Raw genomic sequence first — 23,785 nt, forward strand, 5'->3', positions numbered from 1 at the left:
GGAGGTAGGTTTGCATATGCTATCCAGATTTCATGGAGAACAACTTCTGGTTTCGCACCCAGAAGTTGTCCTTGACCACTTCAGACTCCTGCTGGTTGATCTCCCAGAGTATCTTATCTGTGGAAATCTGTACCATAGAGGAAATAAGGATTGCCTATCTATAATATTTTGTTTACTCTGTTGCTTTCATAGAACCATTTTCTTTTGTTTACCTCTACCATTATGGACCCTAGCTGTAAATTGGGTAAAGAAAGGTGCCTAGAGGGATCACTAGGAATTAAGCTATTTATATTCTCAGACTTGGGAAATCAAAGCCTAACAAAAATGCTCCTACATGCTGTAAGTAATTGCTTTAAAAAGGTTCCTAACTGTGTGGCTAATCAGATGCCTAAGCTGGGGAATCAGCATGAACTGAGAAAACTGGAAGGTTAGCCACCTCTGGCAAAAAAAAGCAAAAACAGTTTCTAGCCCCAGAAACCTGAGTAGCGTAGTGCCATGAGTCTGATGGTGTCAGTTTATTCTGAATGTCTCGTTTGGCACAGGTGTGCTTTGTTATCCCTAAGCCAGGCTAGGAGTGAGTTGCTGTCAAGAGGAGTGATCCTACTTTATCCTCTTTGCAAGCTGCTTGTTCCCACTGTTCCCCTTGTGCTAGATCTACCAACTGTGCATTTGCACAGTGGGTTGATTTTTAGCTAGCTAATCCATCAGAAGACTAGCTTGGAGTGGTGGAGGATCTCTGTGCCAGATCAGCCATCTGAATCCGCTTACTCTCTGAACCATGTTTCCTGTGTCTGACAGGGAGGGCCCTTTCCACTGGTAATTACAACCAAGATCAAGTTAGCTACAACACAAAATTGTGCCCAGGTGACAGCACCACTTGAAAAGTCTTTTAGGCCCATGGTGCTACTGTTTCTAACCGTTGGGAGATGAATGCTGACCTTTTATTCATTATCCTTCTTTTTAGAGAAGAAAAATGTGCAGAACCTGACCTCCCCCCCCCCGCCCCCCCCCCAAAAAAAGCCCCTCAAGTGAAGTTCTGCATGGCGTCAGGGTTCAGCTGAAATAATAATCTGCTGCTTCAAAGACTACATGCCTGACAAACACAGGAAGGAAAACCTGTGTTTCTTACACCCAGACCTGTGATAGTAGGGAGAAATTTCCAGAGTAGGAAGAAGTGACACTGGAGCTTGTTAATTTTTCACTGTGGGGAAAGAGAAACCAGTAACAAATTTTAAAACTGCCTGTTAGCAGTAGGTGAAAAAAGGGTGTATTGAGAACATTGTCTGCTTATTTTTATCTCTGGCAACAGCTTTTAGTATGCTTTAACCCCTCAAGTGAGGAGCACCACAGAATCTTGAGGCACCTTCTACAGTTACCCTTAAAGTGGTTGAGTTCTTAGTTTTCATTGACAGACTGTGTCCAAACACCTAGTTGCCTGAGCTGAAAATGTGCTCACTTTCTTGAAGACAGTCCTTAGCACAATTAGTTTAACATTCGTTTTCATTCCTCAGGAAATGGCAGCATCTTTAATACTCTTCTGCAGTGTTACAAAAATAAGGAAGCATGAAATTTTGGGTGGAGAAGAAATTCTGAAAGACAGGCTGAATAATGAACTTGAGATTCGATTTTCTCAGAAAGCCACTGCCATCTGCTACGCTACTGAAACTCTCTGTGCTGTCGTGACTCTTGGTCTGTAAGAGTGTGCCGCCATAGAGATGAGAACCGGGTAGGAGCCCCTGTTGTATCTCAGTTCATCACCTTCCTCTGGTAGGGATCTAGAAGTGTGAATGACTAGTCCTACAGCACTTTGCAGCTCACAGTAGCTCTGTATATTGGTATCACAAGCCTCAAAGGCCGAAGAGGTGAGCAGACAGAAGCCACATCTACATTTCTGATGCATATATTTCAGTATCTTGAGTAACTGGAAGCCATGATTTACATTTGTGAAATGAAGCTGGCTTTCCTTGGCTTTATTGTGAGTAAAAATGAGGTAAAACTGGTGCAGCGTATTGGTGATCATGGATTGTAGATGGCAGGAAGTACAGTTTAGTTGAGGTCTTAAACATAAAGATGGTACTGGGAGCACAGGAAAGACTTCTACAGCATCGACCTTTTTAAATGGGGGCAGAGAGAAAATGAAGAGTAGGCAGGGAAGTAATTTCTGTGCAGACTCCTTTGCCGCTAGTTTATCCCGAAGTATGGGCATTATGTCTGTGCTTGCATGTGGTTTTATATTTTACTGTTTGTCTAGCATGTGGAGTGAGGAAAGCGGAAAACAGATTTACTGACAATAGAGCATTGGGAAAGAATAGGATGTTTAACCACTTATATTAGTTGTAGCCGGGAGCACTGGAAACTTGTATGTAAAAAGGAGCTTGCTCATTCCATAGTTATGGCCTTTCTATAAAGCATCAGGGATCCTTGAAATCTATGTACAATTTTTGTTTAAAAATACGCTTAAGTGACTTTAATTTCTAAGAAGCTCTTCCAAATGTGGATGGGGCCTTCTCTGTGCAGGAGATTTCTAAACAAAGCTTTAAAGCTTTTTGTCTGGCTATCCACAAGCTCACACAATCCTTTTCAAGATTTAAGTTGCTTGTTACTGTAGAGATGCCAAACTCTTGCTAAATTCTCAATAGCGAGTGAATACAATCCATTTATGTGTCATTTTAGCCTGACTCTTTTTAAGCTGTGCTGACAAAAATGTTAAGATTCCCCAAAATTCAGTAGGATGGTGGTTGTGCTGTTTGTGTTTTGTTTTGTTAACTTAAACTGAAGTACCTTTTTTAACTTAAACTCATTCCAGATGGTAGTCACTTGAGCTGTATTCCCTTAACTTCATTAGAAGAGTGCTACTAACAAATGAGTGTTGAAAGACATTCAAGAACTTTAGAAGTTTGTTCTGCTCCGTGCCTCTGTGTTTAAAATGGCCTATATTTGATTACAAATAGGCAAAAATGCAAACCTTAAAAATATTTTCCCTGATTTTGAAAAGATTATTACTTCTTAATCTTTCTTTGCTTGTTCAATTTGATAAGAGGCTAATTTCTGGAGGTAAGAATTCATGACTTTCTGTTATATAATATTGTACGGATTATTAAAATTACATTCTATCTTTTTTAAGACTTTTTAAATAAAAAAATTTACAGTTTCTCCATTTTATTTTTAAAATAAATGTTATCCTGTATCCTTTGATCACTGAATAAGCAAAAATAATGCTTCAACTATACCAGTGTTCTACCATTCATAATAAAGGAAAGCTCTTCAAATGCTGCAATACAAAACCAAATTAATAAAAAAAACCCCGAACTATGTAAGCCTAGTGTTTTGTGCAGTAGCCAGACTGGGGTAGGAATGGTGCAGGCAAAACTGAGACACTTACTGATGGTGGTGTGAGATTTTTTTTAAAATACAATATAGAAAGCAGTTTTTTAACTTTTTTTTTTTCAAAAGTAAATTTTCATCTATCTGCCCGTTATAAACCTAGTTATATAACCCCAATATTTTTTTAATTAGAGAAATATGTTCTGAAAGAGGTTAATTTCCCTAGATTTAGAAATATTAGTAAAAATAAAACTGAAGTAAATGAGTATTCATGTAATAATGTTAGAAACTACAGCAAAAGTAATACTCAGTTTCTGCCTTGAAGGATGCTACTCTGCAGATACAAGAATTGGAGAACAGAGGTTCTGTCTGTGCTGCACACTTTGCCTGAGGTTATGGAAGAAGCTGGGAACAGAGTTTGGGTTCTCTGAATCTTAAAACCATCCTTTTCAGCTAATCTAAACTATGCTACTCATACACTGTTGCGCTCTGGGTAGTTTTTATTTCTTTCTTGGCAGAGGAAAGATTTTTCAAACAATTTCATGCACTTAGCTGGACTCCGTGTGAAGTATAGGATAGTCTTCATGGATAGAGCACTTTGGAAGAAAGTTATTAATGAGCCTTCATTGTTACAGATTGGATCTCAGCCAGCTGCTTAGTGATTAAAGTTTAATTGCATGATGATTAGTTTTCATTAGTAAGCAATTAGCATTTAACAGCAGTCTTGTATTGCTAAAGCTATGGGTGAGCATAAGTGGCTTGAGCCATGTTGAGAAGGTATGTGACTGGAGCACAAAGCACTGGGCCCAAAGGTGTTTGGGGAATATGGGGGTGGGAATTCTGATGCTAGCTGCCCTCAACAGCTCGCTCCTGCTGCAGCCTTGAGTCAGGAGGGGAGACAGGAGTGGGAAATGGAGCAAATGGCCGAAACAGCACAGCTTGGACATAGGGCACAGAGACGGGATGTGGATTAGCCCTCATGTAGGGAGTTAACAAAAATAATTGTCTTCCTCAAAGGGCCCTTTTGAAGTTCTGAGTTGCTCTCACAGCAATGCTGGTTTTCATAGTCTTATCCCACTCCTTGCCACAACTAAAACTCTTTTTTTCAGAATCCCCCCCTGAACTTGATGAAATTCCCTTTTTTACTGTGATAGCAGTCCTCTTGCTTTGTGCTGCAGTGGGGCAAATTAGGGGAAAGATGAGTGCAGGGCAAGGACTGGAGGAAGTGGAATAAGATGAGGGTAGAGGGAGGTAGGAATATAGCAAAAGGTCAAGGCTCCTTTGCTGTTAAAGGTACAAAAGAGTGAAGAGTGTCCCTTGTAAACCACTTCTGCTCCACTAAGGAGTCTGTGAAGATGAAGTATGGTGGTAATTTCGTCTAGGCTAAGTTAGGGTTGTTAGAAGCCATTCTTCTCCTCCACACCTCCCATTCTGCTAGCACTACTGCTCTGTGACTGAACCAAGTCAGGTAGCTGATCTGGCCAGCAAATTCCTCCCCCACCCCATTTTTATCAAGTGAATTTTTTGGCTGGACCAGCTTTATTGACCCTTAGCGTCAGTACTGATACAGGAAAATTCCCCAGCTAGGGATAGGAGGGGGCAGCAGGTTGTGCAAGTAAAACCTGATGTCTTAAAATGGTCTGAAAGTAAGTGGGCTGCTCAAGACCATGACTTCAGATTGGAAGTTTTTCTAGAACGATATTACTAATTACACAAACTAGTAAAGTCAATAAAAGGTACATCTTAAAATTTATCTAAGGTGGTTCTCAAATGTGTATAGCTTTGCAGCATTTATTACTGATGTCAAGTGCAACCCTCTAGTTGTCTAGACATATGAAAAGGTAGGGGTTTTTCTTTATTACTCCATGATGTAGAAGCACTAGGGACTGCATGGTCCCTGCCCTCTTCTGGCCTAATTTGCCAGCCAGAGTAACCTAAAGCAGGCATTTCTCTTCAGTTAAAAGGACCAAAATAGCTGCAGTTTCTTTTGAGAAATCCTAGCAGTGCTCAGGGTGTGACTTTAATCATGTAGATCTACTTAAATTGTCTTCAGGCTTGCTGAACTGTTGCTAAGAGTAGACATAACAGCCTAGGACTTAGCATAAAATACCAACCCTCGTCAAGACACACAGACCGTGGTGAGCGGCAAAGCCCGCCCAGGGCTCTGCGTGCTGCAGCTGTGCTCTTCCAGTACCTGAGCTACCAGTGGTAAAAATAGATTGCCTGTGTCTTGCCGAGGTCTGGTTGCACAACCGATCGTAGCATAGACACACTTAAGTCTTAGCTCAACCAGCTAATTGTTGTCTGTGTCCTAAGCTTTCCTTCTGTTCGGGGAAAATATTAAAGGTAGATGTTAAAAACTGGTTGTGCGATCTTTACTTATTAATGATTGGGTTTTTTCTCTTTCTTGCATGTTTTCTTTTGATTTATGCATAGGTCCCTTAGTTCTAATTCAGCTGTATGTTTGTCTTTTTCTCATGGCTTATCATTTCACAAAATGTGGTTTTGTTGGTACTTTGCACTATACTGCTATTAATTGCAGCTTTTCTTGCATTTCTGACTCCTTTATTCTTACTGAGAACTCACGCTTGCCAAGTTTCAGAAAGTTATTGATGATTAAAGGAGACTGTCCAGCTTCATAAAAGACTTACTACTGAGGGAGGGGGGAAAAGGAGGAGGGTGTCCTGGCATGAATCTCTGAAATGGAGACTTTCTCTAAGGGACACTGCTGCTTGATGTGAAACTTAAAGGGAAGGAAAAAAAGAAAAGGGGGGGGGGGAGGGAAAGGGAACTTCGTGTACTTGAGTTCAGGATTGAGAGCTGTGAACTTTTCAGACTTTGTGCCTGCGCTGTCAAAAATTCCCTATGTGGCCTTTGATAAGTTAGTTAATTATTCTGTAATTTAGGCTTTAAAACTGCTTATTTTGTGACCATTAAGATAAATCTGTAGGGTGCTTTGAAAATTGAAAGTACAGTATGTGTTTAAATTGTCAGATGTTCTCAATTAAGTTGGAAGATCAGGGAGCCGATACAAGGTTGCATGTTGTAGTTGCACAGATGTAATGGGAGGAAGCTAAGTTTGAAGTTTGTTCATGTATCATTTAGAGTCAGGTCAGCAGAAGATAATAAAAATGTTTTGTTATGTGTTCATCTGATGTTAGCTTTCTCTTTTCTTCTAGAAAGTTAAAATGCTGAAGATCCTAACTTGAATGTACTGGTACCATATGTAAATTCATTATTATATTTAATTGTTAAGTGTTTTCTGGGGGAACGACTCTTCAGGTTAAATTTAATCACTAAAACATCAAGGTTGACACAACGCATAAACAATGCTTTCCAGAAAACAAAAATTTTAGGAAATTGTTTAGGTTAGATTAGGAAAATTCTAGTACCCACATTATAGGTACATAAAACTATTTTATGAGGTTTTAATGCAGTCTTAACTCCTATAGTTAAATTTAATTATTCCTCCTTTGAAGTGTCACACATTATCATTGGGGAGAATAAGGATTCTTTAGTGATGCTACATGGTACTATTCCTCTAAGAAGAAATCTGCAGAGGCAGTTCCTGGGGAGCAGGAGTTTTGAAGAGCTACCAGTAAATTCAGTTTTCTGGACAAATAGGTTCAAAGGTAATACCAAAAGAAGAATTTTCTGTTGCGACTCTCTGAAGCTGTCTTAACAAAGAAGACTTTACTGATGACTTACACTTCTGCTTTTGGGCTAGAGCCTTCAGAAGACAGAGGAATAAGAAGTGAGAAGAGGGTGTGCCTGTGTAGAATAAATGAAAAACAAAACAAAAATGCCTCTATCCTTTGATTTCTGCCTCAGGTGAAAGAAGATTGAAATTTCTCTTAGATCTTGCACAGTGGCTTATTTCTAGTAGTCTGTGGCTCATATCAGTCCTTTTTATCTTAGTATAGATTGATCTAGATTTATGAAAACTGAAGATGTGGCTTGCAAATAATCAGATAATGTTATTGCCTTTATCACAATTCAGCAGTGTTCTGAGCCCAAAAAAATCTTCATTAGGGGGTTCCCCCTCCCCGATCTGGGGAGAACCACACAGCTCTTTAATACTTAGATGGAGGAAGTTCTTCTCCCAGGAGAACATCATCAAGTCTGTCCTTTAAGGAAACTACTGACACTACCTCAGCTGCTTTGTAATATCCAGCTGGAATGCCATCCAGCCTTGGACTTCTGCTGCTATTTATATTTGCTGCCACTTCTAAACTTCTGCTAGCTCATACGAAGTTTTCCTGTGTCGTGTGTCTCTGGCAAGCCTCCTGACCCTAGATATTTTTGAATAAATTCCGTTCAGAATTCATGAAAAGTAGCTATTATTGTAATGGGCAATTTAAGCAGCACATATATCATTATGGTTTGTAGGTTTTTTTCCTGATGATTATTGAATAGTGAAATAACATATTCCTCTTTAAACCCACTCAGATTTTTGGCCAGCAAACATTATTTTACATAGAGCACCTCCCCTGTATCTGAGGTCATTTCATCAATGTGTGTTACTAATTTGTTTAGTTTTCCTCAACTGTGATTGATTATTTATTGCTGTAATTTGTGAGCTTGTATCTTCTTTTCAAAATTTTTTTTTTTAACACTGATGTGTTACTTGACACCTTATCACTAAAGAGAGATGTACTGACTCACAGGAGTTTCTCCTTCCTCAAGCATTGTACCTTTACCTCTTCTCTTGGATTCATTTGACCTGCTGTTGTTGCTCATCTTCAGCTGCTTTTCCTGGGTGGTAGCAGCAGCCACCAGTGACCTCAGGAATACTTGTGTGCGCTTTGCTACTCCTTATTATAGCTCTGCCACCAACTACTGCTTCAGCAGCCTTCTGGAGGAGCTGTCGTCTTCTCATTCTCTCTTTAACAGTATTGAGTATTTTTATTTGCTACCAGTTTTCTAGAGAGACAAGTTCTTCATTTTCCAGTAAGATGATTATGCCTTTTTCACCTATCCTTACTTGCAGTGGAATATATTTTGACTGCACAGTAGGAGCAGCTCTTTAGACCTTAATTTAAGAATTGGTATTCTTACTAATGAGTAAACGTCTATTTGAAATACTGTTACAAAAATTTTTTTCTAAACTATCATTTTCACATGCCTACTTCCTTCACATTCATCTGCTGGCTTCCTCTTTTCTTGTGCATCAAATATAATTCACTCGTCATTATTTTGTCTGCTTTCATCCTGATTCTTTTTCTTTCAGTTTCAAGAACTTATGATCTACTTCCAATCAGTGCATCCTGGCTAATTTTATAATTTCCTAGATGAAGTACCTCACTTACAAAACCCTGCACGTTTGCCTTTGTTTTCCTTCACGCATTTCTTCAAAGCCCTTCTTATCTGGGATTTCTGCTGAACAATTGGATATGCTTTGCTTAGCCTGCTGCTGTCATGGACTCTGCCCAGTGCTGCTGGCTCAGTCCCACCGTTCCTGTTTCATCCTTTGCATCCACCAATGCTTTGTTCTGTATTACCAAAGTGTCTTGCACAGTGGGGCTCTGTTTATGATGAGGGCTTGCACAGGTTATTACAAATAATGACAAATGGTTTATTTCTGTCCAATGTTACACGTCTTTGAGTTGTTGACAGGAGTGGATTTGTGCTGCACCCTCTTTCCTGCCAGGCTGCGTAGGTATTTAATATCTTGTCAAAATCTTTTCCATTTACAGTTTGCCTTGCTCAAAAGCATTTCATTATTTTTAAGCCTTTACAAAGGTTTTGTTTCTGTTGAATCCACTGCCACTAATAACATAGTGATTGTGTCCTTAATGAACTAGACCTTTTTTTTTTCTTTGAGCCTTTTAGTAAATACTAAGCATCACCTCCTTTTTTTCTTTGACTAGAGGAAAACTGGTTCCGTCATGCAGTTTGCCTCCTTGAAACCAAATTCCTTGAGTTTATTGCATTTTCTTGTTTATGTCAGTTTTTTCCTTTTTATGTCACTCCAGTCATTGATATTCAACGGTATTGCTTTACAGGGGAGAGCTTTTGGTAGTTATTTATCCAAAAACTCTTCCCTCATGGTGGTGATGTTGCTTTGTTTTAAGGCTTTGTTTTGTTGTTTTATACTGGTAGACCTCGTGATAAACAGAAATTCACCATATATTTGGATATTTCCTGTAATCAGTACCCAAGATGGTTGGGAAAGAAATTAGTACTGGCAGAAAATGCAACTGGAGTAAATGCTCTCTCTTGCTGACGGTGCTGTTCCCACAACTCTGTATATCCTTATCACATAATCACTGCTTGAAAATTTGAATTTCTTTTTCATCTTTTAAGTCTGCTCTTCTATCTTTCAGACCTTTTCGTAACTAAATTGCACTTATTGTTGCACATTTAATTCCCCAAATGAATAGCCAAGATAGCATAAACTGTATAATTTTTTTTCTGCTAGACTTGCATACTTTAGCAAATTCAAATCCCTATACTTGTAAGTGGTTGTCTGAAATGTTTCTCTCATTCAGGGTGGCTCTTTGTCATCAAAGGAAACAAGATTTATGCATTTCTTCTCTTCTTGGACTTGGTAGTCTATGTATTATTTTAATATTCCTTTTAAAATATGAAATTGTTATAAAGGTGTGCACTTAGCCTGCTTAATTTGAAATTAAACATGTTTTTTTCATTGCCATTTAAAGTTACTATTTTTTGTCAATTTTGCTAAATCTGTTTTAGTTAGCCATCAGTTTACTCTTGAGGTATCTAACCTCTATTCTGGTTCAGTTATGCTTGGTCCTTATTTCATTTGGTTTTTTTTTCCTCTTTCCATTGTTTGAGAGGCAGGGAGGGTTCATCCTCCTCCATGACTTTCTCAGCTTTTCACCAGTCTCGGCTCCTAGAGTATGTTCATGCACATTTAAGCCTTTGATCACTCCACTGAGTGAATGAAACACTTAGGCTTGTATGCAGTAGTGAAGATGAATTTATCGCTTAGATCAAATTTCAGTCCTTTTATATAGTGTTACAGTTCAGTTCAGCCTTCCTGTTAGGGACGTAAGACTGAAGAGCCTTAAAAACTTGTAAGCTAACCGTATAATTTCTGGGTGCCTACATTCTTTTTAATAATCATGGTGGTTTGTTGTTGTTCATTGTGGAGTTTCACAATCAAATCTCTTGGTCTACAAAAGAACTGCTATTCCAGGCAGGTGCAAAAGGGTGTTTTGTTGTGATGTCCTGTCTCCAGCAAGGGCAAGGAGCAGTTATCTTCAGAGATGTGTAGTAAACCAGGCATGTAGAGTGCTACTTGTGTATTTTCTTCCTCCTTTCAGCAATCACAACTTTAGACTAGTCTCTTTCGCATCACTGTGTTTAACAGGCAGTGGCATATCTATCCTTGATGAATTTGTCTGATCTGTTTTTGAACTCGCTTATCTTTTGGCCAGTGCAGCATTCTTTGGCAATGACTTTTATAGTTTAATTATTTGTTGTGTGGGAAAAAAGCTAATTTATTTTAAATTTAAACCTATTATTTGCTCTTCCTTCTTGGAAATCTTGGGAAATGGCTAAGAATCATTCCCTTATGCACACCATATTTGATTTTGTAGATCTCGGTCCCCCTTTAGTTATCTCATTTCCAAAATACTTAGCCTTTTCTCCTGTGGAAGCTATTTACGTTCCTAGTTATCTGTGTGGTCTGTCTGTTTATTTTTTTCCTGATCTGTTGTATTCCTTTATTAATAGGGTGACCAGAACCACACACAATATTAAGATGTCAGGATACTACTAAAGTAACAGGTAGATATAATGAAGATTTGGTTTTCATTATTGATTTCTTTTCCTAATAACTATTTACATTCTGGCTGTCTTTTTTTGCGGTGGCAGGGACTGCATGATGTTTCTGTCCAGGATGACTACTAATACCTTCCCATGAGTAGTAAAAGCTAATTTAGTCTGTTGTCATGTATATGCATAGGCGAAAATGTTTTCCCCATGTGTATCACTTTGCACTTAATGATGTTAATTTTCATCTCCATTTTATCACAGAGTTATCCAGGATTGTGAGATGTTTCTGCAGCTCTTTACCATCAGTTTGAGATCTGACTACCTTGGATAATTTTACAAACTTCACAAGTTTTCACACCTTATTTTTCACCCCCCTTTTCGAGAGTCTCTATAAGTACAGTTGAATAGCTTAAGTGTCTGCATAGGACCTTAGCAATTTTTGCTGGCAAACCATTCCTTGTCAAAACTTAACTATTTATTTCTGTTCTTGTTACTTTCTCGTTTTTTCCTTCAAGTTGAGGGAAATAGAATGCTCTGTTCTTCATTCCAGGTGCTTCTGTTGTACTTTAATGAGTTTTGTATATATTGAATAGGATTTCCCTTTTCTAAGACATTTTTCGGTTCTTCTATTTCTTCTGGTTTTTTCCACGCCATCCATTTTGAGCTGTAGCTTCCCTTTGTGCTTCGGCAGCCCGTGCAGCACTGCAGTTCTGACTTTTTACTGTGTTTCCTAATGCAGCTTTATTAGTGTAGCATCTTCCAGATCATTGATTTGTCCGTTTGCTGAAATCTTGGAATCTAAATTTGTCCTTAGTTTCTTGACTTGAAGATAGCTGCCCAGTTTTACTTCATTGACTATTTTCCTTTATTATTACTTTATTTGCTTGCTACAGGAGTATATCATCATTGGCAAGAGATACCTTTTAACAATGCGAGTTTAAAGGATTTTTATCTTTTTAATTGTGGGGTTCATTTTTCTGATATTCTGTGCCTGGTTTTTTGAGAACTTAAATTGCTTGACAGGAAATGGAAACTAATAATTCTGTATCCTTCAGTACTGCTTGTTATCTCTAGCCCCAGCCACATAAGCAAATTTTTTCATTAACCAGTATCTGCATGTTAGAGTGAAAGTGCTGTTGTCCTCTCCTATTTCCTAAAAATGTCTGCCCACCCTCTTTTTCATTTCAATCCCTTTTTGCAGCAGTCTATCAGAATCACTTATTCCTTTCTCCTATAGCAAACGGTACAACTATTTTTTAATTTTCCTCACAGCTTTTTGGAGTAAGTTGCCTCTCTACATCCTGCTTTCCAGGAAAGAGAATGCGGCTGCCTGCTGCTTCTGTTGCCCTTTCGCCTGGATATTAAATCTGAGCTGCTGCCTAGCCTGCCAACTGTTTAATCAGAAATAGTCAGAAGGCCCTCCTTCCTAATATTGCAGCTGACTCCGAAATCCTCGTTATCTTACATCTGCATTTGTGCAGTGCAATTATACAGGAGCAATTATTTTCCTAAAAGCTTATAATTTAAACTGCTGAAGGAGAGAGTATGAAAAATGCATATAACATGTAAAGTTGAAGACTTGTACCTGTATAATTAATGCCACATATATTTCATTTTTTGCTTGCTTTTCCTTTTTTAGTAACCTTCAGTTGTTGCTTTCCATTTTATTCCATTTATGCATTCTTGACACTGATAGGCAAGAAGGGGAAAAACAAGGAGATACCTAGAAAGCAAAGCAAAAGGGAAGAAAACAGAGAGCAAAGGAGAAACTGGTGCTTGGAAGAGAGGAAGTTAGAGTGAGGCCTGAGTGTGGGGCGCAGGTGAGCAAACTGAAAGAAGCAACTGATCAGCAAGAAAAGACTTTGGATTATAGACAGTAGAAAATGTGATATGGTTGCATCTGTTGTGAATGTCCTTGCTTAAACTGCTTTGGCAATTATTCCACAAGAAAGACAGTGGAGGAATCATCTGAAAATACCTTATATTAGTGTTAGGCAGAAACAATTCACTTCTGCTTCTAAGCAACTGTTCTTGCTGCTACCCAGAATATGTTGGAAGGGCTAGTCTGGCAGCTCCCGTCCTCCCACCAGCAAAACCCTGTTGACTGTGGGATTCCAGTACTCCTAGACAAAGACATCTCTCTCTCAGTGCAGAGCCAAAGGGAAAAGTTAAGGTGTGTGTTTTGCTTGGGACACTTTTTCACAAGGCGAAGAGCTTGTGCTTGTTTGGGAGGAGGAAGGTAGGTAGCTCAGGACCTGTTTATGTTATAACACTTATGTTGAGTTGGGTACAAATCTGCGGGAGGCAAAAAAAGGTATCCAGAAACCACACCCCTCTTTATTACATTTAGAGCAGTGTGCTGTCCGAAGAGTTTACTCTCTTACAGCAATGAAGGAATACAAATTGCAGCAGAAAAAAAACCCTTAAAGCAAAAGAAATATAGCTAGTGGATGTTCTCGTATTTTGAATTAATTGGAATGGCTCTGCTGCCACTGTGGTAGCTGTCCCCCTACTGTTCATACTTCCAGGTTGGGTGTTACTTCATTTTGGTAGACAGAGAATGATGAGCTGTAGCGAGGAAGAAATGGGCTGCTAATAGCGTGGAGAGGTAGAGACAATGTATCTGGCTTTAATACTATTGATAATTTAGTTCAAGGGATGGAGTGTCTCTTCTAAATGGCACTTTTCAGTCTCTCTAGCCTATTCTAAGTGAGATATATGTGCCTTGTGGCCAGAGATGAATTGTGGAGATAGGACCTCTGAATCAATCTTCACTGTGTGGTCTTTTTTTTTTTCTCCTTTTTTTTATTTCCTTTTTTTCCTTTTTTAATTTAAGCCAGGAGTTGATTAGATGCCTGGCAATGATTACTATCCATTGGCACCTCCCATTGGGAGCACACTCCAAGTACCAGCCTTCAGCTCTTTCAAGCAGGGGAGGTTAAGCAGGCTGCTTACTGAGCAAAAGGAATTTCTCTTCCCATGAGAGCCTGAGTGCTGTTTCCCTGGCTAAGAATGCTATAATTCCTTTACAAGTGACAAGCAGGCTGCTACCATCTGCTGGTGAATGGCTGCAGGATGGTGGAGTTTGGGTGAAAATTTGCTCATGGACCAAAGAGAACAATTAGTGGTCATTAAGCCAAATTCACACATTTCCTTTATGAGGTTCTGTGATTTTTATTTTTGTTTTAGAATGTTTTCTAGTTGTAGTGTACCTCTTTTATTTTCTTTTTGTTCTGAAACATAAGTATATAAGGGTAAGGGTTGTGACGAAAGCCACAAAACGTACTAGCAGGAACTATGCATCTTTTTGTCTTCTAAGACGACTGACACCATCCAGAAATTTTTTAATCACTTTGTTCTGTCTTTCTAGAAACACCCGGATATATTTGGAAACAACGTGGCAGTACATGATGATAGTCTCTTTCAAAGATTAAGTGATAGACTCGTAAGTTGTTTTAGAACCATACAGCTTTGTAGGGTGTCTGCTTTGTTCAGTCACTCTGTGGTGCGTCAAGAAGGAAGAACTCGAAAGAAAAGAGTAGTTATTGTGTATGTGGTTCCCCCAGCTTCCCCTGAAAGAAGCAGATGGTCGGGGGTCCCAGGAGGTAGAAGAAATGGGGCCATTAGACTGTCAGTGGCTTGTGAAAAGCAGAAGCATCTGCCAGAATGGAGACTTGTTCAGCAGCAGGGGAGCCAGCAGCAGCAGATGATCTCTGCCTTGAGCAGTCAATGGTATTGTAGTCCAGTGGGGAATTGCTGTTGTGGGCGTAACTGCAGGTAACCTTGGTAATAATCTAGTTGGTCTGGCAGACTAAAAGAAAGGGAAATGAAGGCTTGATGCTCATGCTCTGGCATCTTAACTACCCACTTTTCCTAATCAGTCCGAAATACAACCGATTTGAAAGCATACCGTACCCATTCTCAGCTGAACGCTACAGGCAGGCTTAAAAATCATCAAAATGCGTGTTTCTGCTGCAAGTTTCAGAATAGCGAGATGAACCATGCTAGATGCAACAAAGAAGAAGTTCAAAGACTAAATTAACATTTGGAAAAGCATCAAAAATTTTTCTAGGGGTCGTCTTGTTTTCAGTTGTATTGCACAGCACACTCTTTTAAGACATGCCTTTTTAGTGTTAAGAAATATTTTACACAGCTGCAGTTTAATCTCTACTGCTGTAGTTCCTATGTCTTAGTGACTGCTCTGTACAGGACATGGTGTTCCAGGGAAGAATGACCTCTTCTGTTGCAACAGTGTGATGGTACTTCAAAGATGAGATAAAGTGGGGAGGACAGAATGCCTCCGAGGAACAAAACTAGAAATTCATATCTGTGTTCAAAAAGAATAGCCAATTTGGGTTCTGTCCTGTTAGAATAATTAATCTCAGTCAGCCACATCTAAAAGTGAGAATAAAGCATACAGGTAAAGAGCTCTGGTTCAGAACTCCTCAAGCTGCACTTTGTGAATACTTGGCATAGGTGAATCTGGGACTGTTGCCAGTACATAACATTCTTCTAGGGTTGACTTCATAGCCAGGAAGAGACATTTTCTATACGTGAAACTTGGTTTTACTCCCATGAGAGAGTGAATTACATTGCAGTTTGGCTAGAGGTCCATATCTTTTGGTGTGCATTTAAATACTGGTTTGGTTTTTTTGGGTTTTGGTTTTTGGGGGGGTGGGTTTGTTTGTTTTTTTAACCTTTGGAAACTAGTGTTCATGTTCTGACAGGCAAAAATAAGCTACTTGGGTGTCTCTTTCTAGGCTTCGGGGACACTTTCCTTACATCATAAATACTGCAATAGTTTGTTGTGATACACGTTCACTACTTAGAAGATAGACACGATTTCATAGGGAGCGCTGAAGATCAGGCTCAGGGTGCTTTGGCATAACCGAAAAGAGAAGGCAGTATTGAAGACTGCAGTTGTAGATGCCGTGAGAACTGATGTCTCACAAGCTTTTCTGTTAGCTGCATCTGCTTTGATGTGGAGAGGGCCACCTGCTTTATGGCTGAAGCTAGTTTTGCTTTCATCCTCATTCAATCATGTAAATACAAACTATAGTCATCTCTGCATAGCATAGAATAGTAGGAAGAGCAATGACTGTCACATATTCTTAGTCTTTTTTGAGATATTGTAACCAAAACCCTGATTACTGTGCAGAGCAAGGAACTTCGCTGTGGCTGTTATCTTTGGCCACATCTATTCTGCAGACCTCCACTGCCACATGTATGTTATTCAGGGATGTGAAGAAGTGTGGTCTAGCTGATGTGGCCATTTTGGCATATGAGCCTCCCCGTATGGTAAAAAAAACCCCATGCTTTTGTGCAGTGCCAGGTGCACTGCTGGTTTGAGCACATCTGTTCTATGTGCTGTACAGGTGTAGCTTGCTGGTAGTGTTAATAGAGCAAGTGTAGTTTGACACTAGCTTTTCCAATAGAAAAAGAGTTTTTTAGATCGTGTCATCATCTCTCTGTGTGCAGTCAGTGACCAAAGACGAATTCTTATAGCCTAAACTCAAAGTGAATTGTACCAGTTACATGAGGCCTTATTATGGTGTTGGTTGTGTTCGTCAGCAAAACCAAATTCCTGTGTTTCTTAAGTATAACGGAAAAGTTATTGTAGGTCATCTTTTCTTTTTTTGTCACTAGTCTATTTGCATTTTCATTTTTAAATAGTAGTGGTCTCTTAGCCTTTGGTGGTTTCTGCCATATGTGCCTTGTTTTCTTTTTAGAAGGGAAAAATGTCAACCTGTCAGAAATCAGCTTTCATCACAATGTTAGATTAGTTAATGAAAATAACTGACTGTATACATTCAATAAATAAAGTTGTTGTCTGAATGAGATGCACAATAGGCCTACTTCTTCGTTAGGTCATTCCTTAAGTCATTCAGGCTGAAGTAAATGGGTGAGTGGTTTCATTCTGCATTCACATCTGTCTGATAATGTGGTTAAATACATCATTGACCAGATGAGATAATGGGATTTAAGAAATTAAAATTGAATGTGGTCATCGGATGAGTCTTACTACTTTGAAAATAAATGTATGAGCGTCTTTCTAGCACTGCAGGTGTTTCTTTTGGAGATGTGCCATTTCTGTGATGGCGAGGTATTTTCCCTTGATGGCATCTTCTGCTCCCAGTAAGCCTTTTTTGATCACCTGTGAAAAAATGTTCAATGTGGCCTTGATCTTCTTGGACTGCTAGTGATAATGAAAATGATGTAACCAAATTACTTTTACATTAATGGTATCTTCTAAATCATTCTTTGTCATGCTAATTCTCATTTTAAAGCTGCTGTAGATTGAAAAAAGCTCTTTTCCTCCAATTTTAACACTGATGTCATTGTCAAGTACTGAAACATAGGCCAGTGAAACAGATTTGAGAAGTGTTTCAAGTTCCTTCTGAATGGTTGGTTTGAACATTTGGTATTGCTTGCCTGGTTAGCACAGCTGAAAAGTTTGAAAGATCTTGTGTTGTTGCCTATTCAAAAGGCCTTTCTTTATATGGTGTGGAAAGATACAATCTAACATTGTGATACTCAAGAAATTTGTGCTGGAATGTGGTTGATAAAATTCCCAGGAAAATACAGATGTTTGGAAAGATGATTGCAGTCTTCATTGTCATTTCTTGGTTTCCCTTTCAGAAATGTTCCCATTGCCAGGAACCAGGAGCCACCTTAGGCTGCTACAACAAAGGCTGCTCCTTCCGATACCATTACCCATGTGCCATCGATGCAGGTAAGAACAAATGATGTTAACCGTATTTCACGTTTATTCAAAACATATGACACCAAATAATTCCCAGGTACTTTAGAAATTTATTCCCTCTGTTTCTCACCTTCTATGAAGATACAATAATATAAATGGTGAGAAATGGCATCAGATAAACAGTGTACAATAACACGTTGGGACAAGATGGAACTTGTAATGAAAAATAATCTACTGAAAGTGCAGCAAAAGCCTGGTTTTGGGGAATGCAGCTACAGTGATTGAAATTTGGCTGCAATATGAGAACTGACCACTCTTTTCTTGCGAAAAATAGAAACCCTTTGTTAAATGGGTGCAAGTAACCAGAAAGGCGTCTCCTCTTTCAGGGTTACGCTCCTATGGATAGTCATAGTAATGCTTTCAAGTGCAAAGTGTTCGTAGAATCATCAGTACCACTTGCAGCACAGCCTTCCTTCTCCATCCTTAGAAGCATTTCAGCCAGTCTCTAAGTCAAATTTTCATCATTGGACAAGCTAATGGTTTGGATGGTATTATCTCCAGCTATGAGCCTGGAGTTGTGAGTTGGCATTTTATGTACAATAGTGAAAGTTTTTCAAGGAGATAAATTTCATTCTTGGGTAAAAAATCCCAGCTCAGAATGAATAATGTCCCACTATTCCAGTCCTCTGTAACCCACTTCTCACTTCTCTAAGTTTGCAGATGACACCAAGCTGGGCGGAAGTGTTGATCTGCTGGACAGTAGAAAGGCTCTACAGAGGGGTCTGGACAGGCTGGATTGATGGGCTGAGGTCAATCATATGAGGTTCAACAAGGCCAAGTGCCGGGTCCTGCACTTGGGTCACGACAACCCCATGCAACGCTACGGGCTTGGGGAGGAGTGGTTGGAGAGCTGCCTGGTGGGGGTGTTGGTCGACAGCTGGCTGAATATGAGCCGGCAGTGTGCCCAGGTGGCCAAGGCGGCCAATAGCATCCTGGCTTGTATCAGAAATAGTGTGGCCAGCAGGACTAGGGAAGTGATCGTCCCTTTGTACTTGGCACTGGTGGGGCCACGCCTCGAGTACTGTGTTCAGTTTTGGGCCCCTCACTACAAGAAGGACATCGAGGTGCTGGAGCATGTCCAAAGAAGAGCAACGAGGCTGGTGAAGGGTCTAGAGAGCAAGTCTTATGAGGAGTGGCTAAGGGAACTGGAGTTGTTTAGCCTGGAGACAAGGAGGCTGAGGGGAGACGTTATTGCCCTCTACAACTACCTGAGAGGAGGTTGTAGCGAGGTGGGGGTCGGTCTCTTCTGCCAAGTAACAAGCGATAGGACGAGAGGAAATGGCCTCAAGTTGCACCAGGGGAGGTTTAGATGGATATTAGGAAAAATTTCTTCACCGAAAGGGTTGTCAAGCACTGGAACAGGCTGCCCAGGGAAGTGGTTGAGTCCCCATTGCTGGAGGTATTTAGAAGATGTGTAGATGTGGTGTTTAGGGACATGGTTTAGTGGTGGACTTGGCAGTGCTGGGTTAGCGGTTGGCCTTGGTGATCTTAAAGGTCTTTTCCAACCTAAACGATTCTATGATTCTCATATCATGCAAAACCTAGTCTGATACCAAGCAGGTAAGGATTCAAGATTACAGCTCTTGACTGGCAAATAATTGCAAGTTTCCTGTTTGTTATCCCACCTCCACAGCAGCCCACTTGTTTCACCACGTATTTTATGCTGTTTTGCAAATGTAACAGTATTTGAAGCAGGTATGCTCATTTCTGAATGACTGTGTTGCACTTCTCACTGTGAAATCCCCCCCCTGTTGGACCACTGCATTTTAGAATAGAAATGTTTTTAATGGAATTAATATTGCAGTGGAATACTACTATTACAGTATAGATGGAGAATCCTTGATTTTACAATAAATAAGGTGTTAAAGAAATATTACAGTAAATAAGGTGTTAAAGAAATATTACTCAGGTTGCAAAAATCGCACTCAGAAAATTGCCGAAAATAAGGGTGTCCACGTCAGTTTAATTTTGGTCTCTTATGAATGTATCTTATAGTAATTGCCTTATTAAAGACTGGCATCTTTTTCCATAAGGCCACACCTCAGCCTGTAGGATGAAAGGGTGCTCGTTCATGAACATATGTTGTCCTCATTGATTCTGTATTTTATTTACTGCATATGATTCTGTCTCAGTTCTGAAAGTGGAACTGTGGACTTTTCTGTGCTGTTCATCTCTGTCATGCAAAAGTCTTTGGTTCTGGTGCATAAATCTCGGGCCAGAGGTTTGTTGGCAAGAAGAACCTGCCGACCCCCAAACAAAAGCATATTTGTTAGAATTTTCAGGTGATCTAGCTACTAAAATCTAAGAAACCTCTTCTGAGGATGTGCCGATTAAAATCCCTTTCCCTCTTTGCAAAGAGTTACATTGCTGATTTTGTGGTAAGCTGGCAAGGGCATGCCTTAGCTAAAATTCAGGTCCTACTGCAAATCAGGATGTTAAGAGTTTTTCAGAGAAAATTTGCTGCGATGTTTAACATGGGCAGAATAACTTTTTCCAAGAAAGAGTTTCAAGGAAATGGTTAGACTGCTTTAGCTGGAGTTTTCAACCAAAACAAATAAAAGAACTCAGCTTGGAGTACATTCTCAGCATTCAAAATTTCAGCCTGATGACAGGAAAAGACCTTGTTTGCAGTTGGTTTTATCTGTGGGTGTAATCAAGCTGTCTTAATCTATAGCCGCTCTTCCAATAAATCTGTATAAAAGAAATAAGCAAGCTATATGGGCTTGATTTTCATTTATGCCCAAGCAGAAAATGCAGGCTTCCTTGAGAAGCAAATAAGCATTCTTTTCTCTTTCCTCAGCCTGCTGCCTGCCTATAAACCCTTTTTATTGGTTATGTAGTGCTGGTGTCTTTCCCGTAGTGAATCAGATACAGATACTTCTCAAGTTCCTTGAGCTCTGTGGTAGTTTCACTTGAAGTTGACTGTTTAATTGGAAGTTGACTGTCCTGCTTTGAAGGATGGTGCCACCTTGCTTTATTGAGGATCTGGGGCAGATCCTGAATCCTCAGAAGTTTGTGCTGATGCTAACAAGGGCTCTCGGGCTTTCGGAATATGCATGATTGGTTTTGTATCTTAAAACAAACAAACAAAAGCAAACCCAAAAACTAGAAGACACTTTCTGGAGTGTTTTTTAGGGTATGTTAAATCATAAACACTTGGTGTTTGACCGAGTTACTGTAACATCCCTGGAAGCGACCATGCCTTAGCTGGGATGAAGCATGCACGTCGTACTCCTAGGCAGAGCGTGTTTCTACCCTTGCATTGGTGTGGATTAGAAGTTAGTACCCTGTCAGTTACTGTGCCTCATTTGAAAGGCAGTGCGTTTTTGGTAAAGGACTGGAGGGTGAAATATCTCAAAACGGCTTCAGTTACTTTCAGCACTGAAGGGCCGGCCCCGCGGTGCGGCCTGGGCTCCGGCTTCTGCGCTGATGGTCGGCTTCCAATCCCACCCTGGTGAGGAGCCAGGTTTTGCACCGCTGTGGCTAATTGGCTGCTATGCAAGGCACGTGGCTTCATAAGCTGCCAGTTCGTACATATGGATGCTTTTATGGAGCCTGATTCAGCCTTCATTTAGATCTCCTTTCATAGAAGGCAATATAGGGTGCAAGAGAGCTGAACTCCTCTTAGCCATTTGCATAAAAATAAGGATCAGTAGTGCCACTTAAGTAATTTTTATATGGAAATGGCTGTGGTTAACATTGTGTTTGGCGTGCGTCTGTCCAAATTTATGAAGAGCCTCTGATGTCTCAAGATAACTTAGTCCTAGGGATGTCTCCATGGAAACAGGATCTTTGTTTTCTGAAATTTTGTATCCTCTCCCTCTGCTTGTTCCTCCCCACCTGGAGTCAGATCCTGATTGTGGCAGCACACTTGTCCCCACAACCTGTGTCGTAGGCAGTTTCACATACAAAAGATTTTTGACTGTAAATTAGGAAAAGACTAGCAGCAAAATAAAATGAATTTTCAGAGAACAGAAATACTGTGTCTTCACAAGTATCGTTAGAGATGAGTAACAAGCAGAACACAGAGGGTGAGACAAAGTGTGAAGCTTACAGAAGAATAATTGCTTCTATTAAAAATGTTTTAGGTTTTCCCTGACTGCTTTATGGAGAAAAATCTGTACAAACAAGGACGAGTCTCGGTTCTTTTTCCCTTTCTGCCACAATGAACTGATCATAGCTGTGTGTCTGGTGACTTCATGATGAATTGTAATCTGTGATATAAAATACTTGGAACTGCTAACTGAAATCCAGGCCAGCTTTGTAATGATGAACAAGTTTTGCCTTATTGGTATTCAACTGATTTTATACAGTGAGCTGATGAAATTTTTCGTAGTTGTCCCTTAAGAGAAAGAAGAAAATTGCTATTAATTGGATCTGCTATTAGTATTTGCAACAAAAATCCCAACCTTAGTAAGAAATTGAGCTCCATGCACAGATGAGGCATATGAGGTACGAGGTTTCTGACAGCTCTTCCTGGTCCTTGTACGATCTTCCTTTCTGGTGTACTAACTAGAGAAGTGCATTCATTACCGATGTTGGGTTTCCAAGAAAGAAGAAAACTCCATCCTGTTCTAACATACTGTGTATGTTTTTGATGATTGCTCTGTATATTTTTGATGATTGCTGTATTATGCAGTGATAATTCATGCTGTAGTCTAAATGTACCATTCCTGCCCTTATAATGAGACAACATTTTATTTATTTCCTGTTATTTGCTAATACTGCATTTGAAATTATCTGTGGCAGGATTAAAGGTTTTACTCCCCTTTGCTAAAATCTCTCAAGTAACTTAGCCTATTGCATGCTGTTTCCCTTTGATTCAGGCCAGAGGCATTCATGTTGAAACATAAGTGTTTCATAGCAGAGGGATGCTCTGCCAAAACTTGGGTGTCTAGAAAGCTTTTCCCTCAAGCTTTAGTTGCAGTCTCCTGCTGTCTGCTAAACTCTTCCAGCAGATTGAAACAGCAGGTAGCGCTGGTTATGCTACATACTTAAGAGCGTTTTAAATTAGCACATTTTATTTACCATTGTGCTTCTTTACTTGCTAGCTGTTTGGGTAGGTTGGAGCAGATAGGAGGTCATAAGCACCTTGCTGAATTCCCACGGTGTCGGTCACGCTGTGGTGGTGATGGTGCTGGGTCAGCCTGCCTTCGGTGCATGAGGCAACTGGGGGAGAACAGCGTCAGAAGTTTGGGCGGGTTGAGAGGTGGCCCTGCAGTTCAGGGCGCCCAGGGGAGGCAGCTGGATTCTCTCTGGAGAGTGCTGCTTTTTCACTTGGCCGTGAGGGTGAAATACAGGGTATGTGGGAGGCACAAATGGAAGGCAGAACGCTGGCCGGAGGGGCTCCTGGTGTGGGCATAGTGCTGAAGTACTGGGAGCTGCTGACTCGGCATCCCTTAGAGGCATCGTCTGGGAGGGGAGGGTGAGAGGGGAAGCAACACTTACACTGGCAGTGCCACTAAAGAAATACTCTTCAAATGACAGTATTGCTTAATTTGTTCCTAAATAAGCAGTTCTACATAGGTGCCCCCCTTTCTGTAATAGGTTTAAATCATTAATTAAACTATTTCTTAGATCATAAAAGCTTCACATATACAAATCGTGGAAGCAGATCCAAGAGCAGCATGAGTCACCTGACTACCAGACATAGTGTCAGTATAAACTGATCACCAGGATATGGGGTTGCAAATAAACTGTCATATACACCCATACCTAGAGATACACACCCCTTCTCCCCCTGATGTTGGCAGGGCCTTGGGGTGAGGATGAAAGGCAGCGATTTTCCTATGAAGTATAAAGCAGGGATCGTCTGTTCAGATTGGATGAATGCCTCCATCATCCTTGTGCTGTAGCAAGGAAGGCTGGAATAGCTGAAGGGGGTTGGGATATAGGATTTGTAGATTTGCTGTTGTGATTCTTACTCTATAAAGAGGCTCGAGGAGACTGGGG

General features: G+C 40.1%; 1 protein-coding gene across 8 annotated transcripts in view; it reads left to right on the forward strand.

The window, feature by feature from the left end:
* The window catches only part of TCF20 (transcription factor 20), a 130,813-nt gene that overhangs the window by 98,543 nt on the left and 8,485 nt on the right, over positions 1–23,785 (forward strand). For all 8 annotated transcript variants that reach the window (XM_087764625.1, XM_087764620.1, XM_087764621.1 and 5 more), the window contains one exon: positions 17,710–17,803. In XM_087764625.1, the coding sequence (XP_087620751.1) occupies positions 17,710–17,803 (94 nt within the window). The remainder of the gene's footprint in view (positions 1–17,709; positions 17,804–23,785) is intronic.

This window comes from Nipponia nippon, unplaced genomic scaffold, assembly GCF_047370975.1.
Source record: "Nipponia nippon isolate SJK-2023a ecotype South Korea unplaced genomic scaffold, ASM4737097v1 scaffold_3, whole genome shotgun sequence".
NCBI classification, from domain to species: domain Eukaryota; kingdom Metazoa; phylum Chordata; class Aves; order Pelecaniformes; family Threskiornithidae; genus Nipponia; species Nipponia nippon.